Source organism: Rhinatrema bivittatum, chromosome 1, assembly GCF_901001135.1.
Source record: "Rhinatrema bivittatum chromosome 1, aRhiBiv1.1, whole genome shotgun sequence".
Taxonomy (NCBI): domain Eukaryota; kingdom Metazoa; phylum Chordata; class Amphibia; order Gymnophiona; family Rhinatrematidae; genus Rhinatrema; species Rhinatrema bivittatum.
The window spans coordinates 17,917,836-17,937,139 of record NC_042615.1 but is presented as its reverse complement, the minus strand read 5'-3'; the positions used below and the strand labels follow the sequence as shown (position 1 = coordinate 17,937,139).

The following is a 19,304-nucleotide window of genomic DNA, read 5'->3' as shown; positions in this document are numbered from 1 at the left end:
ATGAGGCATTGCTGGCTCACCCTCGGGTACCTGAGGTGGCCCAGCGCCCTGCGCCAGTAATGGTGGGGAACACCTCGGGCTTCCAGGGCCACCAGAGGATGGGGCCTCCGATGGCCAGTGCCACTTTGATGGCGGCTCGGCAGTTGCCGATGCTGCTTCAGGACCGGAACCATATTAGGATGGCAACTGGTGCCAGTGCTTCCTGGAGCGCTTCCGGTGCTCGGCCCGGTCTTTCCCCGGCATCGAGGGAGTTGATGACCCTGAGGTCTGGGGGAATGGAGACCACCAAGGATCGATCAACTTCTCCCCAATCCTTAGGGGTGCTGGCAAGAGGGATCACGAGAGAAAGGGACGGAGACGATTCTTCGCAATCCTTGGGTGTTGAATAAATTGATGCAGGCGTGGAGGATTTCAGGGTCCCAAAAAGTTTCTCCATTTTGTCGAGGCGCACCCGATGCCCTTTGGGTGTCATCTGGTCGCACAGACGGCACCCACGGACATTGTGCGAGGCCCCCAGGCAGAGGATGCAAACCTCTTGCGGATCCATGATGCACAAGGTCCGCGGGCACTGGTGACACCGAAGAAAACTGGTCGACACCATAAAAAACACCCGGTGTGAGGTTGATGACTGACAGACACCGTGGGAATTGGGAATTGACCGCAAGTTGGAAGAAAAGGCCGAAAAAAGAACCTACCATACCGAGGGGCACCGACCACGAAGGGGGACCCAACGAAGATCTGGAAAACAACTTGAAAGTTGAGGAAAATTTTTGAAAAGGTTGGAGCTCCATGGACCGCAAGGAAACTGCACCACAGAAAAGAAGAGACTGAAGGGGGACCTTGCGTGGATGCAAGGATAGTGGCAGGCTGGGCATGCTCAGTCTGCTGGCCAAATTTTAAAAACGTTGATAAACGTTTTCCGTGCCAGGCTCCATCGGATGATGTCAACCACATGTGAGGACTACCATCCTGCTTGTTCTAGACGAAAACTGAGTTCCCACCTTCACTTCAGAAAAACGATTGGTAAGAAATGATTTGGACAATTTTAAAGATATCAATCACACAACAAAACCCACCCACACCAACTGGTGTATTCTAGTATACACCACTGTCAACAACCAAAAATAAACTGTGTACTAGTTACAGAGCTAACATAACACCCAAAAAACGCCAAACAAATTTTAAACAAATTTTGTAAGACCCTCTATTCACGAGAAGACATATTATGTGTTCAACTCGTTTCTCATAGGGGTCACTATTGCTTTTAATCATTCAAATATTCAATTTTTGTTATCTTTTTCAAAGTTTTTTTAAAAGTTCCTCAACCAATTTTTTGGCAATCAAAATGCAACGGGTACTTATCCGCGCTGAAAAGGTCCCAGGTAACCCTCTTTTTCAAAGTTTTTTTAAAAGTTCCTCAACCAATTTTTTGGCAATCAAAATGCAACGGGTACTTATCCGCGCTGAAAAGGTCCCAGGTAACCCGACATGGCCATGTTTCGGACCGCTGTCCTGCTTCAGGGGAAAAGAAGGAAACAGATTCAGATGCTTGTTGACTTGTAGAAAACTTCTTCTTACGGCGTCTTTATTCTGTGCCGGTCAATTTTTTCTAGCAGGCTGCACTTCAGCCCGCTGTATTTCAACAATGGCAACACAACGGAAGCTGTTTATACGAGTATCAGCGCTTGGTGCCACCCCTTCCGGTGACGGGTGGTAGTTCCCTCTCACGTCCTCGCACCCAAGCGCTGTCAGTCTGATTATAATTTCTCGGTATGTAAATGTTCTAGACTCACAATATGCGAAAGACCAGGGAGGATAGCTGTCCGTGGAGCGATTCAAAACCGGCAAACTCTGTCCCATACGCTCTTATCTAAACAGCATAATGCGTCCCAGGGAGGTAAATCACTGTCACGTTTACTCCCGGTGTATGCTAGTCACTGTCACGTACTGTCCCGATATGTGCTGATCCATCAAAAGCGGCTGGGTTCTCTATCTCATCTTTTCCCGCTATTTGGTTTAACCCTGCATGGTACATATCAGGGCGGCGATTCTCTGGCACAGCCTCTCCCGGGGAGTACCGATACATCATATACCATTGTATTCTCAATCACATCTTCTTACTCATACTTTCTATTTACAAGTCCAAGGTGTGGCTATGGGGGCCACTGTTGCCCCGGACATTGCCAACCTATATGTAACTTGCTTTGAGGAGAAATTTCTGTACAAATCTGTGTGGTTCAAGGATATTCTAATCTGGCGGCGCTACATTGACGACATATTCTTTATTTGGACATCAACATGGGACGAGCTACAACTGTTTTTGGGTTGGTTAAATTTGCAAGATTCTCATCTTCAATTCACGGCTCACTGTGATCCGCATGCAGTAGCGTTCTTGGATATATTGATTAAGAGACAGGAAGATTCTTTTAAAACTTCCCTCTATAGGAAGCCCACGGATCGGAATCACTATTTAAGGTATTCCAGTTTTCATCCTCAAAGGCTAAAGAATGGACTCCCCATATCCCAATTTCTTAGATTACGCCGGATATGTTCATCCCTGGAGGATTTTAAATCCCAAGCCGCAGTTCTCTCTACAAGATTTGTACAAAAAGGTTACCCCCGGGGAGTAGTAAGGAGGGCGTATAAGAGAGCCCGCTTTGCCAATGGAGATCTGTTGTTACTCTACCAGCAACGTCCCTATAATCAAGAGCTGACTTGCACTTTGAAGTATTCACGCCTCGTGAATGAAGTAGTTAACATCGTACGTGAACATTGGAAAGTTCTAATGTTGCATACGGTATTTCAAACTAGTCCGCGATTCGCCTATTTCAGAGGACAGAACATTAGGGATCGGATTGTTCATTCCCGGTTTTCATCTACCACAAAACGATTTCCCTCTGGAGGCCATCAAGCATGTGGGACTTGTGATATGTGTGCACAGACCCTTACAGGAGAACAATGGCGGGCGCCTCATTCAGGGGTCGTGGTTCGGCATGACAGATGGACTTCGTGTGATTCAATGAGTGTTGTATATGCCATACAGTGTCCCTGCAACCTGGTTTATATTGGCCGCACAAAGAGAAAAATCCGTACGCGGTTGATTGAACACAGAAGTTGCATTAGGACATCTAAACTTGCGGCCCCTTTAGTGCAACACTGTATAAATCAAGCCCACCAATTCACTGACTTGCGATGGTCCATTTTGGAACAAGTGGATCAAAACCCCAGGGGAGGAGACATACAGTCTTCTCTGAACCGATGAGAACATTTCTGGATTTTTCACCTGAACACTGTGGACCCTAATGGATTAAATGAGAGAATCAATTGGTATTCTCTCATTTGACTAGTTCTAACAAGATCTGTGTTTTCTACCAGATTGACAGTTTTTTTCTCTCCAAACTATCTGGTCAGTTGTTGGGTATGAAACTACATTCTTGTGCTACTATTTAAATCTAAATATGGTTTTGGTATCCGTCTTCAATTAGTATGAGTAAGAAGATGTGATTGAGAATACAATGGTATATGATGTATCGGTACTCCCCGGGAGAGGCTGTGCCAGAGAATCGCCGCCCTGATATGTACCATGCAGGGTTAAACCAAATAGCGGGAAAAGATGAGATAGAGAACCCAGCCGCTTTTGATGGATCAGCACATATCGGGACAGTACGTGACAGTGACTAGCATACACCGGGAGTAAACGTGACAGTGATTTACCTCCCTGGGACGCATTATGCTGTTTAGATAAGAGCGTATGGGACAGAGTTTGCCGGTTTTGAATCGCTCCACGGACAGCTATCCTCCCTGGTCTTTCGCATATTGTGAGTCTAGAACATTTACATACCGAGAAATTATAATCAGACTGACAGCGCTTGGGTGCGAGGACGTGAGAGGGAACTACCACCCGTCACCGGAAGGGGTGGCCAAGCGCTGATACTCATATAAACAGCTTCCGTTGTGTTGCCATTGTTGAAATACAGCGGGCTGAAGTGCAGCCTGCTAGAAAAAATTGACCGGCACAGAATAAAGATGCCGTAAGAAGAAGTTTTCTACAAGTCAACAAGCATCTGAATCGGTTTCCTTCTTTTCCCCTGAAGCAGGACAGCGGTCCGAAACATGGCCATGTCGGGTTACCTGGGACCTTTTCAGCGCGGATAAGTACCCGTTGCATTTTGATTGCCAAAAAATTGGTTGAGGAACTTTTAAAAAAACTTTGAAAAAGATAACAAAAATTGAATATTTGAATGATTAAAAGCAATAGTGACCCCTATGAGAAACGAGTTGAACACATAATATGTCTTCTCGTGAATAGAGGGTCTTACAAAATTTGTTTAAAATTTGTTTGGCGTTTTTTGGGTGTTATGTTAGCTCTGTAACTAGTACACAGTTTATTTTTGGTTGTTGGACAATTTTAAGCCACACCCTGATACTACTATGTCTTTTAATTGGGATAATGGTATTCTATGATTTAAAGTGTCAAATGCGGTCAAGACAGGAAGATTGGTTCTTACCTGCTAATTTTCATTCCTGTAATACCACGGATCAGTCCAGACAGTGACAGTGGGTTGAGCCTCCTGTCCAGCAGATGGAGACAGAGAAAAACTAAAAGGGTATCTTATATCAGGACAGTGCTCACCCTGCAGCCCTTCAGTATAAACGTTATCAAAGCAAGAAAAGGTAAAAGTGACCAGTAGAAGATCAAACAAGTAACAACCAACACGAAATGTGAACTATTAACACTGTAAAGAACCGATCTTACATATCATTCCAGTGGAGAAAGACTTCCGGTGCCTTGAAGTTCTGATAGGAAGTAACTGGATCCAAAATGCTCTGAAGAACCAAAGAAAAAAAAACCTTTGAGTGGACGAAACAAAAGAAACCACAGCACGGGCGGGAGTCTGGACTGATCCGTGGTACTACAGGATTGAAAATTAGCAGGTAAGAATCAATTTTCCTTTCCCTGTACGTACCCAGATCAGTCCAGACAGTGAGATGTACCAAAGCTTCCCTAAAGAGGGTGAGATCAAGACAGACCCGCTCGAAGCACCTGCCGCCCAAAGGAACCAAACACTGGCACCTGGACGTTGAGGTGATAGTGACGAGCAAAAGTATACAGAAACTTCCAAATAGCTGCCCTGCAGATTTCCTGAGGAGAGAGCGACTGACTCTCTGCCCAAGAAATAGATTGTGCACGCAAAGAATGGGCCTTCAAGCCCTTCGTAACCGACTGGCCATGACAGATATAAGCCGACACAATGGCCTCCTTCAGCCAGCGAGCAATGGTAGCCTTAGAGGCCTTGTTACCTCTATTTGGGCCGCTCCAGAGGACAAAGAGATGATCAGAGATGCGAAATTAGTTAGTAACCTGTAAGTATTGGAGTAGGACTCTCCTGACATCAAGACGCCAGAGGTCACCGTGCGTGCAATATCTTCAGGAGAAAAGGTAGGAAGCTCCACAGACTGATTGACGTCACCCCTCATTGAATTTCTAATGCAATCCATTAATCTGGATAGCCCCACTATCATTCTTGGGGATTTCAACCTGCACATAGATGCCAGCACCTGCACACCCTCATGCAAGGCCTTCCTCTCCGCCCTCACTGCCATGGGATTCTCCCAAATAGTTAACACTCCCACACACAAAGCCGGTCACACCCTTGATTTAATTTTCATCAACTCACACATCCAACCCAGTACTCCCCCCACATGCACCCATGTACCATGGTCTGACTACTCGCTTCTCACAACCCCCTTCTTGATGAACTGCAGTCAACCCTCTCCCCCCCAAGAAAACTTTTCACTTCAGGAAATCATGTAGCAGCGATGACCTCATCTCATCCCTCTCCCGCAACCTTGACAAACTTGACTGCACAGACGCAGACATGGCTCTTGCATCATGGAATGATATCACCTCCACCGTGGCAGATTCCCTATGCACTCTCATCACCAAAACACTTAACCCCTCCATAAACATTAAAAAAAACATGGTACGACACCAATCTCAAAACCCTCAAACATTCCCTCAGACACTTTGAAAAGAAATGGCGCCAAGACCCATCCCCCTCCCTCCTGACCAAATACAAAACAGCCCTTCACAAATATCACAAATATCACAAATATGCCTCTGTATCGCTCCATGGTGAGACCGCACCTTGAATACTGTGTACAATTCTGGTCGCCGCATCTCAAAAAAGATATAATTGCGATGGAGAAGGTACAGAGAAGGGCTACCAAAATGATAAGGGGAATGGAACAACTCCCCTATGAGGAAAGACTAAAGAGGTTAGGACTTTTTAGCTTGGAGAAGAGACGACTGAGGGGGGATATGATAGAGGTGTTTAAAATCATGAGAGGTCTAGAACGGGTAGATGTGAATCGGTTATTTACTCTTTCGGATAGTAGAAAGACTAGGGGACACTCCATGAAGTTAGCATGGGGCACATTTAAAACTAATCGGAGAAAGTTCTTTTTTACTCAACGCACAATTAAACTCTGGAATTTGTTGCCAGAGAATGTGGTTCGTGCAGTAAGTATAGCTGTATTTAAAAAAGGATTGGATAAGTTCTTGGAGGAGAAGTCCATTACCTGCTATTAAGTTCACTTAGAGAATAGCCACTGCCATTAGCAATGGTTACATGGAATAGACTTAGTTTTTGGGTACTTGCCAGGTTCTTATGGCCTGGATTGGCCACTGTTGGAAACAGGATGCTGGGCTTGATGGACCCTTGGTCTGACCCAGTATGGCATTTTCTTATGTTCTTAATATCGGACTGCCATCCTTAAAGCCAAAAAAGACTTCTATGCTAAAGAATACACGACTTACAATTTAATGTTAAAGCGCTTTTCTCCTACGTGGCTGAACTTACCAAGCCTCCCACTATCAGTCCGACTGACTCTGACATTCAAAATAAATGTGATAAACTTGCTCATCACTTCAATGAAAAAGTCTCAAAACTCATACAACTCTTTCCTGCCTCAACCCCGACACACACTCCTCTTCCCTCCACTACACTGACTACGCTCAGTTCCTTCGAAATGACATCATCAACAGAAATAGAAAATATACTCAAAAAAATGAGACCTACCAGACACCCCTCTGACACACTTCCCACCAAAGCCCTACTAATGATCCCCAACTGCATTGCGAAGCCCATTGCTGATCTCATAAACTCCTCACTCTCAACAGGAATCATTTCCGATCCTCTCAAACAAGCCACCGTCAAACCCCTTCTCAAGAAACCCACCCTCGACCCCAATGACCTCGCTAACTTCCGCCCCATCTCTAACCTCCCTTTTCTATCGAAAGTACTCGAAAAAACCGTTAACACTCAACTCTCTGACCACCTCGAAAAACACAACATCCTATTCCCCTCTCAATTTGGATTCCGAAAGCTATACAACACTGAAACCCTCCTACTGTCACTCTCCGACACCATTCTAAGAGGAGTTGACAAAGGTCACTCCTACTTACTTCTGGACATCTCAGAAGCCTTTGACATGGTTACTCCTACTTTGACAAAGGTCACTCCTACTTACTTCTGGACATCTCAGCAGCCTTTGACAATGGTTAACCACAACATACTCCTGTCACGCCTCAGCGAGATTGGCATCGCTGGCACCCCCCTCCAATGGTTCAAATCCTACCTCAATAACAGACTCTACAAAATAAAAATTGACGACTATGAATCCAAACCTATCCACCTCTCCAGAGGCGTTCCACAAGGATCCTCACTGTCGTCCACCCTATTCAATATCTATCTACTTCCCCTCTGCCAGCTCCTCTCTGACCTGAAACTCACACACTTCACATATGCTGACGATGTTCAAATTCTCATCCCTATCTCAGACTCCCTGACCTCCACTATTCAAAGATGGAAAAATGCACTTTCATCCATCAACAGCCTCCTGACCTCGCCCTTAATACATCTAAAACTGAACTACTCATAATCACTCCCCCGAACCACTCCAAGACCACCCCCTCCACCAATGCTACCTTCTCTCTCTCAGCCTGGGATCTAGGTGTCATGATAGACAATCGCCTTAACTTACAAAAATTCATTGGTGTAATCATGAAAGATTGCTTCTTTAAGCTCAATACATTAAAAAAAAACTTAGACCCCTCCTCTATCTCAGCGACCTCCGGACAGTCCTACAAGCTACAGTAATGTCCAAAATAGACTACTGTAACTCCTTCCTTCTGGGCCTACCCAAAGCCACACTCAAACCCCTCCAACTACTACAAAATTCAGCGGCGAGAATCCTCACAAACTCTCGCAAATTCGACCACATCACCCCTATACTCAAAAGCCTACACTGGCTCCCTATCCACCAACGCATAACTTTCAAGACACTCACTTTAATACACAAAACCCTTGACAACCAAAACATGCACTGGATGAAAGACAAAGTCTGCTTCCACGACACTAATAGACCCACCAGATCCTTCTACAAAGGTACCCTACACATCCCATCCCATAAACATCTCCACTTCAAGTCCACCAAGGAATGCGCATTCTCCATTGCTGGCCACCTGAAATCAGACTCGAGCAGTGCGCGCAGAAATTCAGAGTTAAGCTCAAAACTTGGCTATTTAAACAAGCCTTCCTGTAACCTTGCCACATACCATTCTGCTGCAGCCTTCCCGTAACCTTGCCACGTACCATTCTGCAGCAGAACTCATATGTTGATACTAAATTCGCAAATCTGTATTCTCAAATACTGGACTCTCAGACACTGGGCTCTCAAATCATGCTGTTGTTATTAAGCCTGTATTTTGTATACCTGATACGGCTTTGTGATGCTATATATTTAAATACGCTGTTTTGTTATTTTAACACAAACTCCCTTTATACATCACAAGTTACCTCCCACTTTAAGTATGGAATTCTTCTCCTGTAAATATGCCTACTGTTTGTTAGCAACATTTGTTACTGTAATCGTATATAACCACACAACAGCTATGTCGGCTGTCATATATCTTTATCTGCTACTACATATTAAGTTCATCGATCTTTCCTGCCTGCTTCTATTTCTCCAGTACATCTTTCTCTCGCACCCCAGTTTTTATGGCCCTGTTTTTTGTAACTGCTATCTTCCTACTTCGTTATCCCCAGTTAATTGTAAACCGGCATGATATCTCTGATGGTCAGTATATAAAAACCTGCAAATAAATAAATAAATAAATAAAATAAAAGAAGACACGACCTTTGGAAGAAAGGATAGCACTGTCTCAAGGGAAACACCTGAGTTAGAAAAGCAGAGAAAGGGCTCCCGACAAGACAAGGCTTGGAGTTCGGACACTCTTCTGGCCGAGCAAATAAGAGACCAAAAATACTGTCTTAAGCGTGAGGTCTTTAAGCGTGGCCTCCAGAGGGGTTCGAAAGGCGCCTCGCAAAGGACTCGAAGCACCAAATTGAGACTCCAGGACGGACAAGTAGGCCGGACAGGTGGGTTTAAATGTTTGGCCCCTTTAAGGAAGCGAATGACATTCGAATGGTTCGCCACCGCGTAACCATCGATACACCCAATGAGGGAACCGAGGGCTGAAACCTGCACCCACAGAGAACTGAAAGACAAACCTTTGGAGAGACCAGACTGCAGGAAGGAAAGAACCTGAGACACCGGAGCTTTGCACGCCTGGACTCCAGACTCAGCACATGCATTCTCAAACACTCTCCATACCCGGATGTAAGCGAGAGAGGTAGAGGTCTTCCGTGCCCGCAAGAGAGTGGAGAGAACTACCTTCTTATACCCTTTCTTTCTCAGGCACCGCCACTCAAAAGCCAGGCCGCTAGACAAAAGCGATCCACCTGATCGAAAAATACTGGTCCTTGGCGAAACAAGTTTGGGAGGTGACCGAGGAGAAGAGGACCGTCTGTTGCGAGGTTCACCAGGTCCGTGAACCATGGTCTCCGAGGCCATTCCGGCGCTACGAGAATGACTGGCCCCTTGTGGAGTTCTATCCTTCTGAGTACCTTTCCCACCAGAGGCCAAGGTGGGAACACATAGAGAAGAACGTCGTGAGGCCAGGGAAGAACCAGGACATCCACCCCTTCCGAGCAGTGCTCCTGTCTACAGCTGAAGAATCTGGGAGCCTTTGCGTTGTTGAGGGTAGCCATCAGGTCGAGGTGAGGAACTCCCCATTTGCGCACCAGAAGATTCATCGCCTCGTTGGACAACTCCCGCTCTCTGGGGTCTAGGTGTTGTCAGCTGAGGAAGTCCGCTTGCACATTCTTCTTCCCCGCAATGTGGGAAGCTGCCAGACGACTCAGGTGTCTCTCCGCCCAGGAGAGCAGCTTGCTGGCCTCCAGACCCACCAGATGACTCCTGGTGCCACTCTGGCGATTGATTGAAGCCACTGTGGTGGCATTGTCGGAGAGGACCCGCACGGCTTTGTGACGGAGCAAGGGCAAGAACGTCTTGAGTGCCAGACAGACAGCTTGGGCTTCCAAATGATTGATGTGCCATTGGGATTGCACAGGAGACCACCGTCCTTGTGTAGACTGGTGCTGACACACTGCTCCCCAGCCAGAGAGGCTGGCATCCATCATCACAACGATCCACTGGGGTGTCTCCAAAGGCACACCTTTCAAGAGGTCGGTGAGTGAAAGCCACCACTGCATGCTGGCAATGGTAGAGTCTGAGAGCAGATGGGGTGTTTGTAACTCCTCCGAGACCAGCTTCCAGCGGGACAGCAATGCTTTCTGTAGAGGACGCATATGCGCAAAAGCCAAAGGAACCAAATCTATGGTGGAAGCCATGGAGCCCAGGACTTGGAGATAGTCCCAGGCCGTGGGTACCGGAAGAGATAAGAGATGTTATTCCTGGTTCATGAGCTTGAGCGCTCGATGCTCGGGCAATAGGACTTTGCCCACGTGGGTGTCGAAAAGGGCTCCCAGAAATTCCAGGACCTGGAGATTTTTGGAGATTTTTGGAGATTCTTGGAGATTCTTGGAGAAGTTGACAATCCACCCGAGGGAGGAGAGAAAAGTCACGACCCGGTCGACCGCTGCAGTGCACAGGTTCTCTGACTTGGCCCTGATGAGCCAGTTGTCCAAGTAAGGGTGGACCAGGACTCCCTCCCGACGAAGGGAGGCTGCCACCACTATCATGACCTTGGTGAACGTACGCGGCGCAGTGGCCAGGCTGAATGGAAGCGCCCGGAACTGGAAGTGGTGTCCTAGAATGGCGAAGCGGAGATACTTCTGATGGTTGTGATGGATTGGGATATGCAGGTAAAGCCTCTGTCAAGTCGAGAGAGGCCAGAAATTCGCCTAAGCGAACCGCCGCTATGACTGCTCTCAGGGTCTCCATCCGAAAATGGGGCACCCGGAGAGCTCAGTTGACCCTCTTGACGTCCAGGATCAGTCGGAAGGAGCCGTCCTTTTTGGGAATGATGAAGTAGATGGAATACTGGCCGGATCCCTGTTCCTCCAGGGGTACATGGACTATGGCACCGAGCTCCTGTAGCCCGTCCAGAGTCTGGCACACTGCTGGACGCTTCCGAGAGCCGCATGTAGAGATTAGAAAGCGGTCGAGGAGTTCCCGAGCAAAGTCTAATTGAGGACCCACTGATCCGACGTGATGTTGGACCATTCCTTGAGAAAAAGGGACAGACGTCCACCTAAGGCGGGAGCGGAGGAATGGGCCGGCCGCATCTCATTGGGAGGACTTTGAGGTGGAACCTGAAGGGTTCATATTCCGGAACGGCCGTCGGCCAAGGCTGGGATCTAGTCGAGGTGGGTCTTTGGGCAGCACCTCTCGGCCTGTTGTACCTGCGCTGACCCCTGAACAGAGAGCGTGAAGGAAAAAAGAATATGGATTGCCGAGGGCGGTCCCCCGGCAGCTTATGCACCTTATTGTCCCCAAGAGATTTAATAAGCTGCTGCAGGTCCTCCCCGAAGAGCAACTTACCCTTGAATGGGAGAGTGCCGAACTGTGATTTAGAAGAGGAGTCCGCTGCCCAATTACGAAGCCAGAGGAGACGTCTAGCGGACACTGCCGAAACCATAGCTCTGGCCTGCACCCTGAGAATTGATCAGTAATTCTGTTACTGGAAAGTCGGTATAGAAAAGTGCTAAATAAATAAATAAGATCGTAGAGGCATCCGCCCCATACGCAATGGTGCCTTCCAGCCGCTCTGCCTGTTTTGCCTCTGCAGATGGGAGGTCCTGGGTGCTGAGTAGTTGTTGAATCCACCTAAGGCTTGCCCGCTGCATGAGACTGCTACAGACTGTTGCTCGGACCCCGAGCACCAAGACCTCAAAAATCCTCTTGAGGTAAACCTCTAATTTGCGATCCTGAAGATCTTTCAACGCAGTCGCCCCAACGACTGGGATAGTAGTACGCTTCGTGACAGCGGAGACAGAGGCATCTACATTGGGGACCCAGAGCATATCCAGACACTGGTCTGGAAGCGGGTACAGCTTGTCCATGGCTCTGCCCACGCGCAAACCTGCCTCCGTGTCTCCCATTCCCGGAGCAGTAACTGCATTAGCATCGGATGGAAAGGGAAGGTGCGCGGGGGTGCCCTCAGGCCGGCGAGGACTGGGTCGACGTTGCTAGAAGCTGCAGCACTCGCGCTGCCCTCTGGATGGGCATCTAAGCCCAACTCAGCCAGAACATGGGGTATAAGTGGATCCAGCTCTTCACGCTGGAAGAGACGCAACACCCTGGGGTCATCCCCCTCTATCGGTGGATTTAGAGCGAGGAGATCGACATCCAGGGGGGTCAGCAGGCAGGGGGTCAGAAATGGCATTGGGGGGTCCATGGGGCTTAAATCGGTGGAGGGGAGTGAGGAAAAATTGGGTCCCTTCCCCCATCAGGCTCAGAATCTTCAGCGAGGTTTGGAGCCAAAATGGCCACTGTTCCCATAGTTTGCAGGAACAGGGCCGTCCTTGCAGTGTGTCTGCCGGGCCAGGAACGACCAGCTGATCTCTCCGGCACAGAGGAGCCTTCCCCTCCGTTCAAGCATCAAGAACACACTCCCTCGCAGGACAGCCACGAGGCAGGCTCTCCACAAGCAAGGCTAAAAGGCGATCAAGGCATAGAGGGAGCGAGGGATAGATCTGCTGCGTGTGAGACGGCAAGAATTGCCGGTGCCTGGCTGAGAGCAGGGAAGAGAACGTTCAGCTATCCGCTCCTTCCCCCGATCGAAGGTTTATTTTTTTTTTGTTTAAACTTGTTGATAAGATTGAAGAAGCAGAGGAATGAACTTCTCTGCAGCATACCCGAGGTATGCTTCGTCTCTGGGTCTGCACGGGGGAGGGACTGGACCACCAGTTTCACCCTTAGCCAGGCCGGTCACCAGGTAGTGTGCTAGGCTGAGGAACTCAAGGGGCAAAGCCCTCCTAGGCACCCAGTAAGAGCAAGGGGCAAACACTGTTGCTCCCTACCAAAAATGAAAAGTTTAAGATCTTTTTTATTTTTTTTAAACTTCAAAAAGAAATTAAGTACTTGATTGATCCAAATAAAACAGAAAGAGGGAGAAATTAGACTTTCCCAAGCAATCTAGCTGTCTAGAGGGGAGCTGCATTTGCATCTGCTAGAGACAGAGAAATACTGAAGGGCTGCAGGCTGAACACTGTCCTGATATAGGATACCCTTTTAAGTTTTTCTGCCTCCATCTGCTGGACAGGAGGCTCAACCCACTATCACTGTCTGGACTAATCCGGGTACATACAGGGAACAGAGAATGCATTGCTTTATCTACTTAAAGTTTAGCTAGCGCCTCGCAAATAGTCTACTGAAAATTGTTTGAAATCTAACTCATTTCCATTCCTAGTTGTGGCAGTTTTGTGTGGTCCTACTCAAAGGCCTTCCTCAGTAAACACCAAACAGAAATATTTGTTAAGCAATTCTCCTTTCTCCTCATTAACCTCTACATATTCCCCTCTTCACCTTTCAGTTATGCAATCCCATTGTAGCACTTCCTCCTATCACTAACATATCTAAAAAGTCTTGTCTCCCAGTTTTACTGTTAGCTATTTTTTATTCCATTTGCACCTTTGCTTTCCTGACTACTTTACCAGCTTCTCTTAGCTCTTCCAGATATTGTTGTTGGCTTTTTCTTTCTGCAGTCTCTTGTAATTTATGGATGCTAACCTTTTTTTGCTTACCTTTTCAACACTTCTTTAGAAAAAAAACAGAGGATCTCTGAAGAAGTAGTAGGAATTGTAATCCTGAATAGCTGATGTGCATGAACAGGCTAGATTGGTTGTAATGATCTTTCTGTCCTCATATTTCTATGTATAAAACCACAGTGGATTCTTTCTTCTTTTTATTAGAAAAATATATAATGGTAAGATTTTTTGTCCCTACATTTTCTCCTTTTAGTTTTGCCCATTGCTCTTCTACTTCTCTCCACCTTATACCAGCCAGTCAATGCCTCCTTGAAGTACTTCCCCATCTTAACAAAGTTATTTTTCTTTTTAAGTCCTGAACTCTCACCTTTGAATGAGCCACTTCTGCCTGTGCTCTAATACTAAAAATCACACCATTCTGGGAAAACTGGTGATCCCCCCTCTATGACATCAAAAATACTCTCCCCATTTGTAGGTGACAAGTCCAGTACCTCTTTGTAAAGGGGTATACAAGAGAGTTTTGGCCCGGTCTATCTTAAACTAATACAGCAGAGAATCCAGGTCCTGGGCAGAGGTCCCTAGGAAAGGAATATAACTAGCCAGGCCCTGGAGAGAAGAGGAGGACCAGGAGAGATAAGAAGCTGTTGTGTCTGTGGACCCTTGAGCTGAGATGAGTTTGGCTCTATCTGCAGGGAGAAGCCCTGCAGGTTCTTACCATCAGCAGATAGACCCAGGCAAAGCAGAGACCATGCAAGAGTTTCAATTTGCCAGCCCACGTACTCCTTGGGTTGAGCCTTTGGGTTCCTGGGCTGGAGACGTGATCCAAGGCCAGGTGAAGGTTGTAGGCAGGCGGTGAGTAGACGCATCTGGGTCTGGGAGAGGATTGGAGGCAGGCAGTGGTCGGGCGTATCCAGGGTTCAGGCAAGGTACCAGGTTTCTGTCCAAAGGAGAAGAAGAGGTGAGAATAGGGCTGAGGCAGGCAGGCAAGACAGGAGCAAGTCAGCAGGCGAGGACTGGAGTAGGCTGAGGACGAAGATTGGAGTAAGCTGGAGACGAAGAATGGAACAGGCTTAGGAAGCAACATGCACTCCTAAGACAGCAGGATGTTAGTCCTCACATGTGGGTGACATCATCAGATGGAGCCTGGCATGGAAAACTTTTGTCAAAGTTTCAAGAAACTTTGACTGGCTGTCTGAGCATGCCCAGCCTGCTGCTATCCGCATGCCCACACGAGGCCCCCCTTCAGTCTTTCAGTAATAATAGCAAAAAATACAAGCAAGAAAAATAACACAATAAACCAAAGGTGAACCCAACATCATGGGGAGGCAAGTGGAATTCCTGAGGACTAACATCCTGCTGTCCTAGGAGAACACCTGTTACAATTAAGCAACTGTGCTTTCTCCTAGGACAAGCAGGATGGTACTCCTCACATGTGGGTGATTACAGAGCTCCAGACTGCCCCCCTTGTGATCAGAGGGACCCAAAGAGGCCGAACAAGGTGCCAACGGGCACAACACAACTGCGCTGCTGTGGGAACAGGGACAGTCTGGCCCCACAGAGTACACCATAAGAACAGATAGGTTCAGGATTAGAATAGATTGTGGAGTACAGACTGGCCAAAAGCACTGTCCTGGCGACTATCCATCAAGACAGTAGTGCGCAGCGAATATGTGGTGAGAACTCCATGTCGCAGCTCTGCAGATTTCAGCGACGGGGACCGCATGCAGATGGGCCACTGACACCCCATAGCCCGCACAGAGTGAGCTTTCACCCTGTCAGCCAGCTGGAGGCCTGCTTGCTCATAGCAGAAGGCCACCGATGCCGGAACCGGCAGTATCGGCATCGACGGCATCGATAGCTGCGGTGATATTGCTGGAATCGGCATCGAGGGCACCGGTGCTGGAACCGGCGATGTCATCGGGATCGGTGTCGAGGGCATCGCTGGCGTAGACGGCTGAGGTCGTGGCATCACCTCGATGAAAGCATCTCTGACCGCTTGATGTATATACACATCAAGTTCCGCCCGCATGGATGGTGAGAACAGAGCACCCATGGGGGGGAGGCGGTAACGGCGATGCCGGTACCTCCTCAGAGCCCTGAGGAGGCACAGTTCCCTGCGCTGGAATCGGCGAGGATCGCCCTTTCGATGACTCCGAAGCCTGATCTTTGAGCCGAGGTTTCTTAGTCGGTGTACCGCCTTCTGTCGATGGCTCGCCGGGTATCGGGGTCGCAGATGCCGTATGCGGCCTACGGTGCCGATGTTGATGCTTCTCTTTTTCGCGGGCTTTTTCACTGCCCGATGTCGATGCCCTGGACGATGGTGAGGGGGAGGAAAAGGGAGCGTCTCCCGACTCACCTGGTAGACGCTTTTTGAACACGACTTTTCGAATCGACCCAGCCGGAGACGATTGAGTTGAGGTGGATGGAGCTGAAACAAGTTGTATTTTAAACAATTGCTCCATTTTTTCTAGTCGGAGACGACGGCCCTTTGATGTCATCGTGGCACACAAGGGACAAGTTTTAACATCATGGCCTTCACCAAGACAGAGGACACAGTCCTGGTGAGGGTCCGTAATGGACATGTTCCTGTTGCATTTGGGACACTTTTTGAAGCCTGAAGCCATTTTTGGGGCCGGACAGCCATCGACGGCCAATGACTCAGGACAAAAAATCTTTGAAAAAGCGGAACGGAACCGCGAGAATCGAAAACTTACCGCGATCGGTGTATACTAAGGGGAGACCCTTTGCGGCTTGAAGTTTTCTAACTTTTCTTAAAGTTAAAGTTGTGGAGAATTCCACAGGACTCCTAGAGACCGCGAGGCTAACTGCTTCGCGGAAAAAAGAAGACTGAAGGGAGACCCCTGTGGCAGGGAATATCATGACATGCTGGGCATGCTCAGTAGGCACCCTGGTGCCAGTCAAAAGTTTCATAGAAACTTTTACAGAAGTTTTCTGTACATAGGGCTCCATTACTGATGTCACCCATATGTGAGGACTAGCATCCTGCTTGTCCTGGGATAACCAATGTAACCCTTTTTGCAAAGTTACCACATTGGAATGTTTATTTTCAGAATCATAATTTTAGGGAAGCACAAGAGAGGCACCTGTCAAATCTGCAAATATAATCACAAACTCTAAGATAATACTGGTAATCTTCCAGCTTAAGTGTTATGTTTAGGAACCTTCATTTTCAGTTTTTATTTTGCCTGTGAACTTCCATGTTATAACTAAAAGTCAGTGGAAGAATGACTGATGTAATACAGGCTAATGACTGATGTAATACAGGCTAAAAATGACTGATGTAATACAGGCTAATAACTGCCTAGGATAAACCTATGTTTTTGTATCTTACAGTTTTTGTTGATTTATATATTTATCTCTCTCTAATTGTTTCTTAGTTTAAACTCTGTACTGTCTTCCATTGCCCAGGTTTTATGCTCCCTGTTTAATGTAACTTTACTTTCTACCTTGATGTTAATTGGTTTCCCCTCAGTTACATTGTAAACCGGTACGATAAGACCTAGTCTTGAGCATCGGTATAGGAAAAGAAATTAAATAAATAAAATAAATAAATAAATCAGTGGAAAACTTATTTTTCCACTGATTTCTTTTTTGTTCAAACACTAAAATTCCTAGGCAAAACAAAATAAAAACTTACAATGAAGATCCCTAGATATGTTTTGATTTCAAGATGAATTAGAAAGGAAAAATTCAAGACTGAGACATTATTTAGCAAGATACAAAAAGAGGTTGAATTAGCACCCTTTCCTTTTTCACAAAAGCAAGTGAAGCCTGCATATTAAATCAACTTACAGATTTTTTTGATAAACATTCTGACATTGACCAATATCAATTTGGTTTCCACCAATATCATAATAAAGAAACCCTATTACTTTCTAGTACTGATTCCATTTTAAAGAGATTTGACACAGTAACCTCCTATGTTAATTTTAATAGAAATCAGTTCAACTTTCGACACCATTGTGGGGATTAGGAGCTTGGCCTTCTGGCAGTTGGCAGGCCACGTCAGAGGCTAAAATCTATCACCACGTCTAACTGTCTTTTCCTTGGGCCTACGCTTAGTGCAGAGAAAATGTCATGTTCCGACCGCAGCAGGCTTAGCAAGTAAACAGCCTTCCTCTGTCACCAGCTAACAGGAAATCAGTCTGCAGTAAATATATCTAGTGCAAGCTTTTGCAGCCCCAGAACAGCTCATGGCCTACTTGCCTTTATGTGGTTTTCACACCTAGATAGTTCAGTACAACTGCCTCATGACCAGCTAATGACCTCCCCCCTCCCTGCCTGAAGACTGACCGCTTGCACCTACTGCCCACTTGCGCCTACTTAGTAAAAGGTCAGCACAAACATTTATGGTGGAAAACATTGTAGCAGCAAAACATGTGACGTATGTATCCTATGCAATGCTATGAAATCATTTACAATAAAAGGGGAGGCTTCCCAGAAGCCGGGAGCACGCTTCACCATGAATACTATCTGAGGTGTCTTCATTCCTGTTGCTACATACCATAAATGACAATATTCTCTTAACATATCTATCTGAAGCCGGGATCACTGGCTCTGTTCTTTTCTGGATTTCCTCCTACCTTTCAGACAGATTCAAGCAGGTCAGAATAGCATCATCTGTTTCCTCATGGCATTCTAAAACTACCGGTGTCCCACAAGGCTTTGCTTTCTCTGCTGCTCTCTTTAATATCTATCTTGCTCCTCTCTCTCGTCTTCTCGCCACTCTAGGTCTCACCTATAACATTTACGCAGATAACATACAATTTTTTTCCCTCTGAAAGCCTCCTGGACCTCCACTATCGATTGTGATATACTTCGTCTTTCAAGTATCAATAGCTGGTTATCTCATAATTGTTTATCTATGAACCTGAAAAAAAACCAGAAGTTCTCAGCCTGGGTCATTGTCTCTCTCATATAACAACCAAATACTAACATCTCAAAAAAAGTATGTAACTTAGGAATGATATTCAACCCTTTGTTCTCTATGAAACCACACATTTCACACATTACACAAACTTCCTTCTACAAATTCAAAATGCTTCAAAATATTAAACCCTTCTTCAATCCCACTGATTTTAGAAAGCAAATGTTGCTTACCTGTAACAGGTGTTCTCACAGGACAGCAGGATGTTAGTCCTCACATATGGGTGACATCACAGGATGGAGCCCAATCACGGAACACTTCTGTCAAAGTTTCCAGAA

The 19,304-nt window shown here is 46.7% G+C and overlaps 1 protein-coding gene across 2 annotated transcripts in view; it reads right to left on the bottom strand.

Moving 5' to 3' along the window:
* SLC25A31 (solute carrier family 25 member 31) overlaps positions 1-19,304 on the bottom strand; it is a 281,298-nt gene that overhangs the window by 59,639 nt on the left and 202,355 nt on the right. Inside the window, exon 5 of one of the 2 annotated variants that reach the window (XM_029589803.1) lies at positions 14,794-15,015. The exons of the other annotated variant lie outside the window; for it this stretch is intronic. Within the exon in view, the coding sequence (XP_029445663.1) occupies positions 14,794-15,015 (222 nt within the window). The remainder of the gene's footprint in view (positions 1-14,793; positions 15,016-19,304) is intronic. 2 annotated transcript variants of the gene reach the window in all.